The sequence below is a fragment of the Diabrotica undecimpunctata genome, chromosome 3, assembly GCF_040954645.1.
Source record: "Diabrotica undecimpunctata isolate CICGRU chromosome 3, icDiaUnde3, whole genome shotgun sequence".
In the NCBI taxonomy this organism is placed as follows: Eukaryota; Metazoa; Arthropoda; class Insecta; order Coleoptera; family Chrysomelidae; genus Diabrotica; species Diabrotica undecimpunctata.
In genome coordinates, this window is record NC_092805.1 from 43,448,250 (window position 1) to 43,468,216 (window position 19,967).

A 19,967-nucleotide genomic window follows, 5' to 3' on the forward strand; every position below is an offset into this window, starting at 1 on the left:
TCCCCTGACTTGTAACTGGATTCTTGAGTAGGCGGCTAGGGTGATCCAACTGAAAATATCCTCGTACAAAACAACAAAATAACTCAAATGGTTTCTTCTAAAATAACAGCTCTTCACATAAAAAATAAACTTAAACTAAATTCGGGAAAAAAAATGGACTCCCAGCCGCTCTACTCTGAGATGTTTATTCACTCACATCCAGTTAACAAGTGACAAGTTGAGATTTTACACGTCGCAGAATAAATGTACTTTCAGAATTTCACCGCTGAGGGCGCAGTTTAATGCCAATATCAGAAAATAAAATTTACTGGGAGTTATTTAAATATTTAGTTTAAGAATATTTTAATATGAATTTAATTTAGAATTAAATTAAAAGATTCCAGACACAAAAAGAAGGTAAACGATTATTTAAGTAACGGACTCGTTACAACTTATCGACTAATAAACGACAGATACAGTAAATACGCAATTAAGTTCCCCTCTTAGTTTGAAGCCCTCTGGCAGACATCCCAGTCAGACTTTTTAGTGGGTCCAAAAAGGTGGCCAAAGTTCGTGGAAGCGAAGATACTTAGGTCACCCGAGCTGACCCTTACACACCGTACTATCATCACGGTGACGGTTCTGTTCAGAAGAATTAAAGAAATAAACTGCCACATTCCAAATCTATTTGACAGAACGAAGTCTGTCGGGTCCGTTAGTAAAATATAAAATGACCTTTATTTTTTTAACTTTTTTATAATAAATCGAGAACGACTGAATTGATTTGGCTAATTTTGCTTTTGAAATATTTATTTAAAGTCTTAGGAAGGTCTAATAGGTGAGAAAATATGACGAAATTATAAGGAAAATAGTAGAAGCAAACGGTTTTATTTTCCCATAATTACATAATACGCTTATACAAAATGTTTTATACAATCTACTGTTACAGTGGTAGTTCATTTAAACATAAAGTGACGTTTAACAACTTCACGTCTATTTACTTTTTTCGTTTCGCTTAAAATCGAGAAAATATGATTAAATTAGAAAGCAAAATAGTAAAAGCAGTAAAAGAAAATAGTAAAAAAAATAGTTCAATTCCCATACAAACAGTTAGGTATATATACTGATCTATACCATCAGATGTCAACTTTTATTAGTTGTATGTAATGTATTTTAAAAAATGTGATTTTTACTCGAGAGTAAAATATTTGATATTGAATATTGAAAATTAATATAAACGAAATGTTTAGAATTAAAAATAATTTTAAAATGTTCAACTGTTCATTATAAATGTTTATTTACAATAGAAAAAATATTTATCAACATTTTCTCTGTAATAAAGTTAAACATTTAAGTTTGTGTATTAATTCAATATATTTTAATAATTATAAATTTAACGAAACAATTCTAAATAAACTTTAGAATCTTAGAAATTTTAAAATCTACTGAGAAAATGTTAAACTAAAGAAAATGTGTCTAGCTAAATCCATAAAATTTTTCACATTATATTTTATGTTTCTATCGTTTGTGTATTTTCCTTTGATTTGAACCATTCTCGTTTATTTGATCTAAAAACGGAAACTTGTATTCAAACAACAATAATTATAAGCGATAATATAAGTTTACGTATATATCGCTGACATCGTATGTATGAAGAAAGTAAGCTCTATTATTTTTAAAAAAGTATATTTAAAAAAAAATTAAGTATAATAATTTTACAATAGTTGAGTTTCGCCACATGTAGGCAACTTACAGTTTTTTAAGCAATGCGGAGAGATGAGATATCATTTCACTTAATATTTCCTTAAAGTAACGAATAATATTCAATATTATTCAATATTAATATCTCAAATTCAAAGTAATGAATTTCATTATTCACTGAAAATCGAGCAACACTGTTTTATGATTTTATATTTTAAATTATTAAGTATACAATGCTAAAAATATAAACATTAAACCTTAAATTTATTGTTTCACGCAGTTTTATTTTGTATGTGTTAGTACTAAATAATTGTTAGTTTACAGGCTGGCAGACATTACCGGTTATTCCTATCTTTACATATGCAGATGGGATTAATGCATGTTTAACACAATCGTTTTTATGGGGAAATGCCAATACGTAACGCTAAGATATTATTTTTATTAAAAATACCGTTTTTTGAAAGTTTGTCTCCATTATATCAAATGTTCATGATTTATTATACTTAATCTTAGATAAATAAAGACTTTAATTTATCTTGACATAACTAAGTAAACAACCATACAAATACACGATTAATAGGAATATAATAAATATGTGTAGGTATACCCGGTATTTAGAATTCAGATTCCGACGCAAATTTCCAAAAAAAATTACTTTCTGTATGTACAAACTATATATATATATATATATATATATATATATATATATATATATATATATATATATATATATATATATATATATATATATATATATATTATCTATAGCCAAATACAAATTCTGTCCAATTTACAATAATACCAGAACTGTTCTGATATTTCGTAGGTCAGCTACAGCTACAGTTATGCGGAACGACAAATTTTCAGATTTAAAATCCGATTATATTCAGAAATTCAGAGATATATGCTGAATGTGCGGTCTACGTGAAACACCCTCTATAAAATTACTAAACTATATGCAGATGTAAAATAAATTCTACAGTATTTTGTCCTGTCATTTTAAAAACAATTGAATAATTTATGACCTACTTACCTACTTCCCGAAAGTAGTCGTCCAAATTCTCGTTTCTATCGTTTGTGTATTTTCCTTCGATTTGAACCATGCTGGTTTATTTGATCTAAAAACGGAAACTTGTATTCAAACAACAATAATTAGCGATAATATAAGTTTACGTATATATCGCTGACAGCCGCCGAAAACAAATTGAAATAAATTCTTCCCTAACTTTATTAAAAAGCTAAAAGATTAGAAAGCCTTATCATTACAAAATTTAAATTTTTTAATTATTGTTATTATGTGAAATAAATAATAATCTAATAGCTTGCAACATACACGTAGTGATGATTATTATTATCTAGTGTTTCGTTTTCGTTTCGACAATAAAATGCAAGTAGAATGGAAGGAGATCTTTACAGTGGCGTAGTTACGGCAGGTAACATCTTAAAAGTAACTCAAAACTGAATAGGTCGTTTAAAAAATAGATGTCAGTATTTAAGGAAATTGACATTTTTGTACCTATACGATTCATTCCACACATCAAAGATAAAATAAAAGTTAGGTAGTTTTATTAAAGATACCTCTGAAAAAAGTATAGTGGAAGACCGAACTGAAATATTCGAGCAATTTAGAATTTTTGTGTAAGTTATAACATGCTATTAAGAAAAAGAGATAACGAAAGGAAGGAAATTTAATATATATGAGACCATGATTAAAACTACTCTTCTTTATGGCGCCGAAACATGGAGAATTAGTGAAAAGAACAAAAAGCGAATAGAAGCAGTAGAGATGGATGCAATGAGAAGATCTTTAGGTATTTCCAGACGAGACCGAATCAGAAATGATGTAATAAAACAACGTATGGGAATAGAAGGAAATATAACTCAAGATATAGAGAAGAAACAATTAAGGTGGTATGGGCATGTTCAACGGATGCCAGCATCAAGACTCCCCAAAAAAGTAATAGAATGGCAACCGATAAGTCGACGGAAAAGAGGAAGACCCAGATTAGAATGGCAACACGGCGTAAACAAGTCCATGAGCGAAAGAAATTTAACAACAAACGACTGCGAAGATAGGAAGAGATGGTGTTTAGGTATCGGACAACGTCGAAAGACGTTCTAAACCGATGTGTATATATAAAACATGCTATTATTTTTGGCAAGCCTAGATTCCAAAAAATTCAATTTAAAAGAAATATATTAACCTCCTGAGATCCAGAGTATTTTTTTAAATATTTTCAAATATTGACAAAAATGGAAAATCTGCCTTTTCTCAATGTCACGTATAATGACATTGGGTCTATCTGTTACCATAATAAACTTAAACATAAGAAAGAAACAGTAGGTATAATAAATACTCATATTTTAGCAATCTTTTATTATTCATTATTTTTATACACAGAACAACGTATTAGAACTTAGTTTTTGGTATGAAACTGTAAAAACTATCATACTGAGAGCCTGGAATGAGGAACAAATCCCAGAAGAGTGGTGTATTGGGATCGTTTGCCCGCTACACAAAAAGGGCGATGAATTAGAATGTAGAAACTATAGGGGAATAACCCTCCTTAATACAGCATACAAAATATTTTCGAGTATTTTATATGGTCGCCTGAGTGAATATTCAGAGGAGCTTCTTGGCGAATATCAAAGTGGTTTTAGGCCTGGTCGATCAACAACAGACCAGATCTTTGTGCTAAGGCAAATACTGGAAAAAACCAATAAATTTAATATCGACACATACCATCTTTTCGTAGATTTTAAATCGGCCTATGATAGTGTCCTAAGAAATAAATTGTATGAAGCCATGGATGAATTCCACATCCCCGATAAACTGATAAGATTGGTTAAGGCTACAATGCGTAAAGTTGTTTGCAAAGTCCAAATACAGGGCGAACAATCACAGGCATTTGAAACGCATGTTGGGTTGCGACAGGGAGATGCGCTGGCGTGTCTCCTTTTCAACATAGCTTTGGAAAAGGCGGCCAGGGATGCCCAAATAGACAGCAGAGGAAACATTTTTAATAAATCATCCCAAATTTTGGCATATGCAGATGATGTTGATCTAGTTGCCCGCACAACACGCAAGCTAGAAGAAATGTATACCACCTTGTCACACGCCTCAAAAAATATGGGCCTGCAAGTTAATGAAAATAAAACTAAGATAATGGCATCAACACCCAACAATAGAGCCAGAAACATCGGCCACCAACTCACGGTTGATAATTCTACCTTTGAAGTGGTGGACAAATTCACATACTTGGGCTCCCTGATCACCAAGGAGAACGTCATGACTGAAGAAATCAAGCGAAGAATAATCCTAGCAAACAAATGCTATTTTGGACTAAGTAGACATATGAGAAGCAGAAACTTAAGCCAAAAAACAAAAATAACCATATACAAAACCCTTATACAACCAGTGTTGACATATGGGTCTGAGGCATGGACCATTTCCAAGGCAGATGAAAATCTCCTGCTTATATTTGAACGAAGGATCCTGAGAAGAATATTTGGTGGCATCTGTGAAAATGGTGTTTGGAGAAGGAGGTACAACTACGAGATATATCACAGATATAAACATATATTTGGTGGTAAAGACGTAATATCCTTTATAAAAATAGGAAGACTAAGATGGGCAGGACATCTGGCAAGATCACAGCAGAACAACCCTCCTAGAAGAATCCTTATGTCACAACCTGTGGGAAGTAGAAAAAGGGGTAGACCAAAACTCAGATGGAGGGATGGTGTAGATGAGGATGGTAGACAAATAGGCGCAGCAAACTGGCAACAGTTGGCAATGGATAGAACTGACTGGCGTAATAGACTTGGGAAAGTCGAGGCTCTTTTATAGGGCTGTAGCACCAATGATGATGATGAACTGTAAAAACAATCTCGTTTCCGTTTACTACATAAAAATATCTTACATTTTATACAAAATGCAGTTAAAATATTTTTACAATTGACTTTTCTGCATCTATTTTGTGTTGTGCATTTATTAAAAGGTTCAATATTTATAACACTTACGGATTTAATTTATTTCTTTATTTATATTAACTTATCTGACAATAATTTATATATATATATATATCCGTACGTAACAAATTCGCGAGCGCGGGTCTTGAGAATTAACTGTCCCTTCCAAATAAAGTTCCGTTATTATATACCAGTGCCGTTATCTCGAAAACTCTAAAATCTTCGATGGCGAAACGGTAAAGGCAAACTGGATTTCCCTCGCATCGGTTCTGGAAGGTCGCTCAGGTAAATCGAAGTCTCTCGTAAATTCTAAAACATATTAGAATAAAAACATGTTTACAGGTTAAAACTATGACTCATATTTTTACGTAACATTGCCCCCCTCTCAAAAGATGGTTCCTCCTGGAACCTTGTCGGGACTAGAACTGGAACGGTATGCTGGTATCGGCAACTGGACCCTCTTTTACAACTTCCAGTTGTATAAAAATGACAAGGGACGGTTTTCTCTCCGCACCAGTAACTATGCGGATTGCAACAGACTAACACCTGGACTTCGGTGTCTTTAAAGATCTCCTCCACCATATTTCGGATAACCCTCCAATCTAATTGGCGGCACTCCAACTTTGACATGGCTAACTTTTGCACCTCGGACTCTAGTACGTGCTCTCTCAATTGAAGTAAGGCTTCCCATACATCTCGGTAGGTAGGTTGGTCACGGGTAGTGTCTTTTGTTACCAGGTAGAAAAGGTAACGTGATGCATCTTGGAGTTTCAAGGTTTTACCGGGAGCTGGCACCTGGCATTGAAGTTCTGCAACTCGACCAAACTTCCTTCGAAAGACGGATGCCAACCCTGGTGCGTCTTTGATACTGGCCGGGATGGTAAGGGCCAGCGAGTAGTCATCGGGGAGCGCGAGTAGATCTTGCTTTTCTTCAGTGGTAACACCATGTCTTGCTTTACCGGTACCTCCATAGGCACCCATGAATTCCTCAAACGTGAGGTCAGACACGTCTTGGACTTGGTTTACTTCCACTTCTTCATCTACGTCGTGGTCACCTTCGAAAGACGCCAGCCGGTTATGGTGTACTATCATCGGCTTTCCCCTCGGAATCTTGCTTATTCGGTAGATGACATCGTTGATCTTCTCCATGATGAGGTATGGACCTTCCCAAAAGTGCTGCAATTTGGGAGAACAACCTTTTCGCTTCTTGGGATTATACAGCCATACTTTGTCGTTCTTCTTAAAGCAACCCTTTTCGGCTTGTGTATCGTACCGTTTCTTCATTCGGTCGCTAGCGATCTGAAGGTGGGAACGGACCAACTCATGTACATCGTCCATTCTTCTTCGTAATTCGATCACATAATCTTCACCTGCTACATCTTCTCCAGGTCGACATCCAAATTCTAGATCACAAGGTAGTCGCATTTCGCGTCCGAATAGGACTTTGGCTGGTGTCTGGCCTGTTGATTCGTTAACAGCAGATCTGTAGGCCATTGTGAAGAACGGAAGGTATTGGTCCCAGTCTCGCTGATGATCGGACACCATCTTTGTCAAATACTTGCCAACTGTCCTATTCATTCGTTCTACCATACCATCCGATTGCGGATGATACGCGGTAGTTCTCGTTTTCTTCATGCCTAGTCTATCACATATTCCTTGGACTAGATCGCTTTCGAAGTTCCTGCCTTGGTCACTATGGATCTCCAAAGGCACTCCAAATCGGCTGATATATTCTTGGATCAACTTATCTGCAACGGTGGCGGCCTTCTGGTCTGGAAGTGCGTAAATCTCGACCCACTTAGTGAAGTAATCCATTACTACCAACATGTACTTGCCCCCATTTTCACTTTCTGGAAATGGCCCTGCAATGTCCAAAGCTATTCTTTCAAACGGGGTTCCAACATTATATTGTCTCATAGGAGCTCTCCTTTTTCGGTGAGGCCCGTTACTCGTAGCACAAATAGTACATTTCTTACACCAGTCTTTTACGTCGTCGGAACTGTTCATCCAATAAAACCGTTCCCGAATTCGCTGAAGGGTTTTCCTTACACCAAAATGCCCTCCCGATGGACTGTCGTGTAACTGACGAAGTACTTCGGCTATTCTGCTCTTTGGGATCACCAACTGTCTTCTTTTCTCTGAACCGTCATCATTTTCCAGGACTCGTTTGAGCAAGCCATCTTCGATGATAAATGAGTCCCACTGGGCCCAATACGTCTTAACTACTGAGCATAGGTTTGATATTTCCTGCCAAGGTGGTCGACGGTTTTCCTCTTTCCATTTTCGGATTTTCTGTATAACTGGATCTCTCTCTTGTTCTTCCCTTATCTTAGTAGGCGTCCAGTCGTCGTTGACAATCGTCGTTCTTAGCACTGCTGCTTCCTTGGATTCCGTTTTGTTGCAGTGGGAACACTCTGCTGGGCATGGCCTTCTGGAAAGAGAATCAGCGTTTCTGTGGCTAACTCCGGCCCGGTGCTCAATCTTAAAATCGTATTCTTGGAGTCGTTCGATCCACCTGGCTATCTGACCCTCTGGATTCTTAAACTGCATCAACCACTTAAGAGCGGCATGGTCGGTTCGGATTAGAAACTTTCTGCCATAGAGGTATTGATAGAAATGCTCTACTGATTTCACTACTGCCAGAAGTTCTCTTCTCGTGACGCAATAATTCCGTTCAGGTTTTGAAAGAACTTTACTAAAATATCCGAGGACTCGTTCCTGTCCTCCTTGAATCTGAGACAGCACTCCTCCAATTCCCACATTACTTGCATCCGTATCTAAGATGAACTCTCCTTCTGGCAGTGGATACCCTAAAATTGGTGCTGTTATTAAATGCTTTTTCAACGTTTCAAAGGCATTTTGGCAGTCTATATCCCAGCGGTAATCTCTTGCTTCCTCCGTAAGTCGCGTTAATGGCTTAGCGATATCTGCAAACTTCTTAATAAACCTCCGGTAGTAAGTACATAGTCCAAGAAAACTTCTCACTTGATGTTTGTCAGTTGGTTTTGGCCATTCCTTAATGGAATCGATTTTTCCCTTATCCACGGCCACTCCTTCTTTACTGACTATATGACCCAGATAATTGACTTTACCTTGAAATAGCTGGCACTTCTTGGGGTTTAGCATCAATTGGGCAGCTTTAAGTCGATTAAAAACGTTTTCTAAATTCCTCAAATGATCTTCGAATGTCTCCCCCAAGACGATTATGTCATCTAAATAAACCAGGCATGTTTTCCAAGATAACCCTCTCAACACATTTTCCATAAGCCTCTCAAATGTCGCAGGAGCATTACAGAGTCCAAATGGCATAACGTTGAATTGCCACAATCCAGATCCTGTGGTGAAGGCTGTCTTTTCTTTATCTACTGGGTCCATTTCTACCTGCCAGTATCCAGACTTCAAATCCAAAGTAGAAAACAATTTACTTCCAGCCAATGTGTCCAATGTGTCATCGATCCGAGGCAGAGGATAACTATCTTTCTTGGTAACGTTGTTCAGCAAACGGTAATCCACACAGAACCTCGTCGTTCCGTCTTTCTTCTTAACCAGGACCACCGGAGAGACCCATGGGCTCGTAGAAGGTTCTATCACCCCGTCTTTCTTCATTTCCTGAACAATCGTTTCAGCTTCCTCTCTTTTCGCCTGTGGTAATCGTCGAGCTGTTTGACGAATTGGCTTAGCATTACCAGTATCAATTTTATGCTTAACAACCGTAGTTCTTCCCGTCTTTCCTCCTTTCGGTACGAAAATATCACGATACTGCCGAAGAAATTCCCTTAATTTCCTTTTCTCCATCTGATTTAGAGACTGTCCTGCAACTGCAACCATTTGGTCGAATTTGTCGTTGGAATTATCAGATGTTGTCACCTGACGGATTATGGATGTCACAGGTACACAAGTTCCTACTTTTGTCTCTTTCTTTATGGTCACTGGGTAGTCGTTGACATTGATAAGTCTCACAGGAATTTCTTTAGCCGAAGTCACCAATTCCTTTCCAATTATGATTCCACGGCCAACCTCATCGTCGTGGTTCCAAGGCTCCATCATAACAGGTCTCCCTTCGTCTACAATTCCCTGTAGTCGCGCTACTATGATCGTTTCGCTTCTCGCAGGCACGACTGTATCTTCTGTAATGGCTGCTTGCACAGTGTTGTCATTATGTGGATGGAGAAATACCTCCTCGTTGCCAACTTTGATTACCTTATTCTTAAAATCCAATTGGAATCCATGCATATTCATTACGTCCATTCCTAATATAACATCCTCTTCGATGTCAGCAACTATAACAGTATGGACAAACTTTTCTGCCCCAATTCCCAATTGTACCTGGATTTCTCCATGAATGTTGGCATTTTCACCTGTAGCGGTCCGAAGTCGTAACCTCGTTGGTAACAGTTTCTTTCGGCTGTTTATAACTGTCGGGCGTATAATGGTTCTGGTCGCTCCGGTATCCACCAACAACGTATGCTTTTTACCATTTATGTCTCCATCTACATATACACTATCTTCACGACATTTCAAAGAAGCTATTAGTATGAGAGGGTCTTTGGAAAAGTTTTGGGTCGAAGCTGCCCCCCTAAGGCTGACCCGTTCTAGTTTTCCTGATGGTGAGTTTCTTGATTTGCGTCGTACCTAGGGTGTTTACAGGAGCTTCGTACGTGTCCTATTTCGCCACAATTCCAGCATCTGATGGTCTTCGTTTTCTTATATGTCATGCTTTTCATCATATTAACGAGCTGGTCAAGTTTATCTTCATCTCCTTCCTCTTTTACAGTCCTAACTTTACTGTACCCGCCAGAGGCCTGCGTAGCTGACTCGTATTCGAGGGCGGCGGATAGGACATCAACCAGCGTCTTGTGACGAGCTAATCGCAGTGTTCTCTGCATTTCATGATCACGAAGACCATCAATAAACGTTTGAACGGCCAATTTTTCCATCATGTCTTCGGGAGCTGTTGGATAAGCATATCGTACTAATCTGGCAATATCTACCTCATATTCTTGAAGAGCCTCATCTTTCTTCTGTCTACGATTTTTAAGCTGTGACTGATATACATGCTCCAAATGTTCGTGGCCATATCGCATATTTAACCTCTTCTTCAGTTGTTCAAAATCATCGGTCTCCTCTACGGCTATGGTCTGAAGCACATCTAAGGCATCTCCTCGAAGAGCGATAGTCAGGTTTACAGCCTTTTCTTTTTCAGACCATCCATTTGCTCTTGCGGCTGATTCGAACTGTTTCATGTAGTTGTTCCATGATGATTTTCCGTCGAAAGTTGGGACTTTCACATGGACAGAACCTCCACTTCCTTCAAATTTCGGCCGTATTTCGAACTTACATTTCGTCTCGTCTTCTTTTGTCTCTACTGTAATTGGATTGTTTCCTCTCTCTGCCGTCCCTGTTTCCTCCAGCTTCTTTTCCATCTCTTTCATCTTCTCTTCGAAGGCCAACATATCGGCAGCAACTTGATTTTTTAACGAAGACATTCTTTCGTCCAGGGCAGACATCTCAGAAGTTACTTTAGAAATGTTGGCAGAAACTTTACTTTCCAGAGACGAAATCTCGTTAGAAACTTTGTTTTCTAATGACGCGATGTCGCCAGAAACTTTGGCTACATCATCAGAAACTTTGGCTACATCAGAAGAAACTTTCGAAATATCGTCAGAAACTTTCGAAATCGACGAGAGGACAGCATCTTCAAATATATAAGTCTCTGGATCTAGACCTTCTTCTAGCAAAGCGTTCTTTAGTCGTTGGACTAACTCAGCCTTTTTTCCGGTAGAAGCTAATTCTCTGTCTTCGAGATGTCTTCTTAAATTAGTCACTGTCAGCTCATAAATCGTAGCCATTTTCACAATTTATTTTATATTCAAATTTATCTTAATTATTCCACTGTTCTGACACCAATGTTGTGCATTTATTAAAAGGTTCAATATTTATAACACTTACGGATTTAATTTATTTCTTTATTTATATTAACTTATCTGACAATAATTTATATATATATCCGTACGTAACAAATTCGCGAGCGCGGGTCTTGAGAATTAACTGTCCCTTCCAAATAAAGTTCCGTTATTATATACCAGTGCCGTTATCTCGAAAACTCTAAAACCTTCGATGGCGAAACGGTAAAGGCAAACTGGATTTCCCTCGCATCGGTTCTGGAAGGTCGCTCAGGTAAATCGAAGTCTCTCGTAAATTCTAAAACATATTAGAATAAAAACATGTTTACAGGTTAAAACTATGACTCATATTTTTACGTAACATTTGTTTATCAGTATAGCCCACTAAATGTTCAGCCTTATGAAGTTAAACTTCGGCAGGTATAGGTTGAATTTCGACTCTACGTTTTTTATGTTTTGGCTCCAGGTCTTCGTAGTCGCTACAGGTCTCAGAATCGGAAGACTGAGTGTCCAAAATCATTTGTTATCCCATTTCTAATTTGAATAATCTCAGTTGAGGAATGTTTTTGGCTGGTACATGTTTTTCCTTTTGTACTGCTCTGTATTGACACCAAGAGTAGCAAACTACTAAATCTAGCATGTGGCTGATGAAACGAATTATCCACTTTTTTGTACGTGCTCGTGCCGGACAGACTGCCAACATTCTGTCAACAAGGTCAACTCCACCCATGAACTGATTGTAATTATTGATTACCTCAGGTCTATTAACCATTTCGTATTTATTTTTACGCTTTGACCATCTTATGCATTGATCTGAGTTGTTAGCAGGTTTGTTGTCTAACCAGCGAGTTATGACAATGCTTCCATCACCTCGAACCTTCGTTTCAGATGTACCTATTTGATTTTTCATTTTATGGAGAAAATATACAATTCCGAGGGACTCTCTTATTTACAATCGTGCCTGTTGCGTGGAAACCTCCTTCTAGTAATACATCAGCAAATTTTATTGTCGTAAAATAGCGATCGAAGTAAATGTGATGACCAGAAACAAGACTTTCACACAAACTAAGAATTGCTGATTTACCCAAACCATATTTCTGTGCTGTAAGCTCTGAGAATGTTGAATCACCCTGATGTACTATCATATCGCATACTAACCCATTGGGATTGGCAAGTACAAAAATACTAATACCAACAGGATTTGGTTTTCCTGTTGAAGGGTATGACCGGTGAAGGGTATTATCATTTCATCTATACTTATATAATCAGATCTTATTTGAGCATGACAACAATTTAATATACTGTTGAAAAGAGGTATGACTTTCCAAATTTTGTTTACTCTTTGTTGATCATCGATTTCATCATCAAAAAGAACCTTTAGAGATGTTCTGATTATAAAAAATCGTGTTCGCGTCATAGCATTTTTGACGATTGGGACACCATACTTTCTCGACCAATACATTCTAATTTTCGGGAGCTCTATAGCACTCATAACGAATAGGACACTAATAAATGTTTTTAACTATTTACTTGTCAATTTCAGCTCTGTTCCTTTTCTTTCTCAAAGGAGATAGAAAACGATGCGAAAACTACAGAAGAATAAGCGTAATATCATCAATAGGAAGATTATATGGAAAGATACTGCGAGAAAAGATAGAGCAAGCGATAAAAGGTAAAATCGGGGAGGATCAGGCAGGCTTCACGGCAGGAAGATCATGCATAGACCACATATACACACTGGAACAACTGTTGGAAAAGAAAAAAGCAAAAAATAGAGATATACATTTGGCATTTGTGAACCTGAGAAAGGCGTATCTGTACCAAGGTCAGAACTATGGGAGGCAATGTACAAATTAGAAATACAGACGGAACTCATAGAAGCTACAAAAGCTCTGTATAATGAAAATAAAGTGTCCATTAAAATGGGAACAAGAATCGTAGGAGACTTCACCACAACAAAAGGGCTCCTGCAGGGTTGTTCCACATCTCCAACCCTATTCAAAATATACTTAGAGAAAGCCTTGACTACATGGAAAAGAAAATGCGAAGGCATGGGAGTACCGGTACGGAACGAATACTTATATACGTTAAGCTTTGCAGACGATCAAGTAGTGATTGCACAAGACCAAGACGACCTCAGCTACATGATGAAGAAACTACAAGAAGAATATACCAAGGCTGGCCTAGATATTAACCTCGCGAATACAGAGTACCTATCTACAACTGAAGAAGACATAGAAGATCTACAGATTGATGATAACGTAACAATCGAACGAAAGGATAAATTCAAATACTTGGTGTTTACAATCACGAAAAAGGCAACAACAGAGGAAGAAATTACACAAAGATTAGGACAAACAAGAACAGCAATCCGACAACTTAACTCAGTATGGCGGGATAGACACCTAAATATGAAGACAAAAACACAGATTTATAAAACATTAGTGCGAAGTATTACGACATATGGGGCTGAAAATTCATAAACAAGAAAAACAGCAGTAAGATAGTAGCAACAGAGATGGAATGCCTGCGAAGATGCTGCAGAGTAACAAGAATGGATAGGAGAAGTAATGACGAAATAAAGCAAAGAACATCAATAGAAACAGACATACTAACATACATAGAACAAAAAAGACTTAAGTGGTATGGACATGTAAGAAGAACTAGTGACAGTAGATGGATAAAGAGAATAACCGAATGGAGCCTCATAGGAAGGAGGAAAAGAGAATGACCCCGAAAATCCTGGAGGAACGAAGTAGACGACGCCATGAGTAAGAGAGGCCTAAACGATGGAGAATGGAACGACAGAGAGAGATGGAAACGGTTGAGCGAGGGAATGCAGTGAATACTGTAGAATCCCTGAATATATATCCTTTTCTTTCAAGGTATGTTCTATTTGTTGCTACAGTCATGGTTTCCAATATGCGGTCATCAATATATTGCTTAAAAATTTTTTTCAGTGGTCCATAACTGACAATCCACATCTTTATACCTTGGCTGGTAAAGGGGTCTTTCTAGGGGAGAGAAATTACCGGTCCATGCATCAGTTAAAACTGGTAGTGGTACTGGAGTACCATTACGGCGACCTCCACTACGTCTTACTCTTGTTCTGGCACCACGACTACAACCTACTTTGATAGATCTACGAGACGTATATGTTTCTTGTGTTAGTGACGATGAGAGTGATAATACTGACTCCGAGAGAAACTAAATAGTCTGTAGAAAACTGATAAGCTTTCATATAAGATAAATTATTTTGAACAAAAAATAATCGCGGGACGTTTTTACTATTCATGCTCTAAAAGAGGTAAGTTTAAAACGGAAAATCAATAGACTTATAAAATCTTCGTTCATACCAGAAGATACAAAGCCAAGAATATGCGAAGCAGTCCCACCACGCTTGTATGGCTTACCGAAAATACACAAAGACGATGTACCTCTACGCCCTATTGTGAGCTCCCTAGGGTCTCCGTCTTACAGCCTTGCTAAATATCTGGCTAATATTTTACAACCACACATAGGGAAAAACGATGCCTTTGTAAAAGACTCCGCCCATTTCATCGAGAAGATCAAAGGAATAACTTTACAGGAACCTGACATTCTTGTTAGCTTTGATGTTGTTCATGCTATTTACAAGAGTTCCTCTAGAAGACGTTCTGAATTTAATTGAGGGACTGGTTTCCAAGGATATGGTGGAATTATACCGTATTTGCGTCACTACCACCTACTTTTCATTGGAAGACCAGATTTATGAACAGGTAGATAGAGTAGCAATGGGAAGCCCACTAAGCCCGGTCGTAGCCAACCTTTTCATGGAGCATCTAGAGAGGAGGGTAATGGAGTCAGCATACAAGCCAAGGGTATGGTTTACATACGTCGATGATGTGATTTGGGGTCACGGAGTAGAAAAACATAACGATTTCCTGTCTTATATAAAGACACTACATCCAAACATTCAATTTACGATGGAAACAGAGAAAGATCAATAACTAGCGTTCCTAGATGTATTAGTAAATCGAAAGGAAGGTTACTTAGGACATAAATTGTATCGAAAACCTACACACACGGACAGATACCTAAACAGGAACTCAAACCATCATCCAGGTCAAAAACAAGGTATCATCAAAACTCTGGCGGAGAGGACGAAGAGAATTTGTGAACCACAGCATCTGCAAAGTGAACTCCTTCATATTAAAAAAGCGCTCACCTCTAATGGTTATACCAGAAGAGAAATACATAAAGCGATTAAAAATGTTTCTAGAAGAGAGGACGAAGAAACAGCATAAGTAGGCAAAGCGTTCTAGTCCTATATATCGGGGGTAACAGACAGAATTGGGCAAATACTTGAAAAAGCCAATATAAAGACCATTTTCAAGCCTACAAAGAAAATCAAGGACTGCTTAAGATCGGTGAAGGACAAACGCCACCCGTTAGCAACGGCCAGAGTATACCGAATACCATGCACATGTGGAATGGTATATGTGGGAACCACGAAAAGACACACAAACACAAGGATAAACGAACATAAAATCCATTGTCGTTTAGGACATATCGACAAATCTGCCGTTGCCGAACACGCTTTGGGAAGCGGAGAACATCGGATACTGTTTGAAGAAACGCAGATGCTGGATAAAACATCACAGTACTACCCACGGTTATAGCGGGAAGTGGTGGAAATATATAAGAATCCAAATAATTTTAATCGGATAGAAGACAAAACATGGATACCAATATTAAAATCCACAAACATCCTTCCCGCAAATCACGAAAAAAGAAAAGCTACAAACGACGACACGCCCCCTCACGCCTAAACCAGCGGTGGGGAGGCGAGTAGAAAAAAATATAAAAAATATAAATATGGCGTCCGTAGTACAACGCGGCGTCAGTGTGTCAGCGTCTCCAACAAATGTTGGAGAGATACAACTTCTCACCAAGCCCCATCTTCAATTGTGACCAAGCAGAACTGTTGACAATACCAAATAAACCATCAAAAATATTTTCCTTAAAAGAAAAAAAGCAAGTCGGATATTTGTGGTCGGCTGAGCGAGGCACACTCTTCACAATCGTGGTTTGTTTCAACGCTGCAGGTTTTTATGTGCCACCTCTAGTAATTTTTTCAAGAGTACGCAAATCTCTTCTTGAAAAGAGGTTACCTCCAGAATCCATAGCTGCTTACCATCAGTCAGGATGGATGTAATCAGAAATATTTTCGGATATCAGGTTTAAACATTTCCTTAAATATACAAAACCTACCAAAGAAGGACCAGTCCTATTAATTTTGGATGAACATGCAACCCATACCAAAAATCTGGAATTTGTGACAATGGCAAGAGCTAACAACACGCTAACAATGCAGATGTTCCAATTTTACCTCCACACACATCTCATAGATGACTTATGACTTATTATGACCAGGACTGAACAAAGAGACTGAAAAACACTGCTTGCTGGAAAACATTGGGTAACTTTGTTCTTAAAGAGAAACCAAGAAGTCAGTCTGAGAAAACCAGAAGGGACAAACAAGTATTAATTGAATAATCACCTTTAATAAAATCGAGGTCGAGATTTTCTTCGAATATTGCTTCAATATCAATTACAAAGACATTCAGGAATTTTGGGACCAAAGGGACAGAAACAAGTAGGTTTTGCAATCTCGATGGAAAGAGGAAAGACCGGAAAGACCAATAGTTTGTGCGATGAGTACGTCTGGAGGATACATTCCACCGATGTTCATCCTCACAGATGTTCAGGAAGAGGATCAATGCTTAACTTATGGCCCGATAGGTGCAGTATATCACTGCTCCGATAATGGCTGGATAAATCGATAAATAACGAGCTGTTTTATGAGTAGTTAAAGCACTTCAAATACCATGTCCATTATAATCCACAACCCCTGTTTTATTAATACTTGACAATCACACCAGTCATATTTCACTGGAGATATACTCATTTTGTAAATTTATATCATATCCAAACCTCCACACACTTCAAATAGGCTACAGCCCCTCGACCTTTTATTTTTTAGCTCTCTTAAGGGAGCCTATAATAAAGAATCTGAATTATATCTTAGAGCACATCCAGATCAGAGAATAACTAACTTTCAGTTAACTGAGATTTTTAACAAAACCTATCTAAAAGTTGCTACAATGAAGAAAGGGATTGCTGGCTTTAGATCTGCTGGTACTTATCCTTTCAACCCAGATAAATTTAAAGATGGATATTTTTTGCCTGCTCAACAGTTTCTATCAGTCGTAGAAAATGAAGTAGAAGAACTTATAGCATCTAATACCGAGCAACTGGAAGATCAGGTTATTAATGAAAATAGCAACATTACTCCAGAGGCAGTCCCACAAGTAAATTCTGAAATGGATCCAATTCCTGGAGCATCAAAAGCCAATATATATTTTTCAGATTTATTACCACTACCAAAAGTCCAAATTAATTACATTACACAATCTCAAAAAACTAGGACGTATACAAAGAAACGATCTGAAATCTTTACATCCACACCGATGAAGAATATTCATGAAGGAGCTGACTTAAAAAGAAAAGAGAGAAACGAGAAAAAGGTAGCCGCTACAAAAAGAAAAAATGTTTGGCAAAGAGACCAAAAATCAACCCATGTTAAAAAGATTAATTTTCAAGAAAGTGAAACGGAGGAATCGAAATATGACAAGAAAGACATCTGTGATAATGAACTAGACGATGTGGATCCGACTAGCCCAGAGAACATCTGCCTGATTTGTGAAGAATTCGGGATGGTATCAATGTGCATCTTGTTTGGTTGGGCTCATGCCCTTTGTACTGCGAGAAAAAGTTGGAAGGACAAATATGTGACATATGTGTTGAATAAATACTCATTTTAAACTATAAAATGTTTTGTAATAAAAAAAATCAAACTGTATAATTTTTATGATTTGCGTAAAATTTTCAGATACACTGCGTAAAATTAGCCACATAGATGGGTAATTTTGCGCACCAACCAAAAAAATTGAATTGATAATTTCAGAATGTGTATTTACCGTTTGACTCTATGTAATCATATATATAATCATGTTAATCATATATCTAGGATTAACTTTTGTGAGTTAACTAAATTAATTTAAATAGTTTTAATAACTTAATAAACAACAATGAACACGGTTTTGCTTCTGTGCGTAGAATTCCCCCAATTTCTCCCACCTACGAATATAATAATATAAATGAATTCAGAATAATATGTTGCTTAATGCATCAGTAGTTGTGGATGATAATTCTAGGATGTTACGCTACTGTCGGGTTTGGAGACTTGTAAATACGAATGCGTTTATACAAAAAAAAAAACGTCACAAACCGGAATAATAAGAATATTCAGAATATAATAGATAGATTGTAAACTACGTAACATAAAATACTAATAGTCTAGGAGCCAGGGAGTTGAGTATGCACTTTTATGTCTTCTCGGTACCTTGATGTTTTTTTTATGTTTTTTTGGTGCGAAGATTAGATTTTTCGAGGGTACCGGGCTGAAAACCCCTCAGATAATTTCTTATTAACAATTTAATTGTTTAAATGATTGTATCTTCTAAACTAATAAAGATCTTTAATTTTACCAAAATGAAAATTGTTCCTTTTGAAAACATGAACAAAATGGCGCTTGGTAAACTTTGATCCGATTGTTAGAACCGGAGTTATAACAAATTTTGTAAAAAACAATTGCAAAATATGCATTCGATTTTCCAAGTATAACAGCGTTCATACTGAACTGAGTTTATTAATCTAATTTATTAACTTTATTTATTATAAAATGTTCGAACACTTAGTTTATTAAAGTCTTTATTTATACAATATTACACTTATCACTAAAAACTAGAACAGAACTACTTTAATTTATATTATTTATTTACGATACTAATTTATTTCCGCGTTACAATTTAAACCCGATACGATTATATTTTCCGACTCACGGCTTACAATAAAATCCCTCTATATATACAAAACAGCCGCTATTCCAGAGCTCCGTAGACTTTCGGCCGGCGACCCTTGAACTCTCTCGAACCGGATTTTACCCTTCCTGAATGTTCTCAAATGTGAAACAAATGTTAGAAAAAATATGTTTACAGCTCAGGTCATGAATCATATTTATCGTAACATTGCCCCCCTCTTAAAAGATGGTTCCTCCTGGAACCTTGTCGTGACTGGAACTGGAACGGTATGCTGGTATCGGCAACTGGACCCTCTTTTACAACTTCCAGTTGTATAAAAATGACAAGGGACGGTTTTCTCTCCGCACCAGTAACTATGCGGACTGCAACAGACTAACACCTGGACTTCGGTGTCTTTAAAGATCTCCTCCACCATACTTCGGATAACCCTCCAATCTAATTGGCGGCACTCCAACTTTAGCATGGCTAAGTTTTGCACGTCGGACTC

General features: G+C 37.3%; 2 protein-coding genes across 5 annotated transcripts in view; one reads left to right on the forward strand and one right to left on the reverse strand.

The window, feature by feature from the left end:
• Positions 1-19,967, forward strand: part of LOC140436747 (synaptic plasticity regulator PANTS) — a 145,315-nt gene that overhangs the window by 118,314 nt on the left and 7,034 nt on the right. The gene's annotated exons all lie outside the window — the stretch shown is intronic.
• The window catches only part of LOC140436748 (fatty acid-binding protein-like), a 78,580-nt gene that overhangs the window by 28,462 nt on the left and 30,151 nt on the right, over positions 1-19,967 (reverse strand). For 2 of the 4 annotated variants that reach the window (XM_072525814.1, XM_072525817.1), the window contains exon 2: positions 2,714-2,798. In XM_072525814.1, the coding sequence (XP_072381915.1) occupies positions 2,714-2,783 (70 nt within the window). In that variant the 5' untranslated portion in view covers positions 2,784-2,798. The other 2 variants (XM_072525816.1, XM_072525815.1) reach the window with 2 other exon arrangements.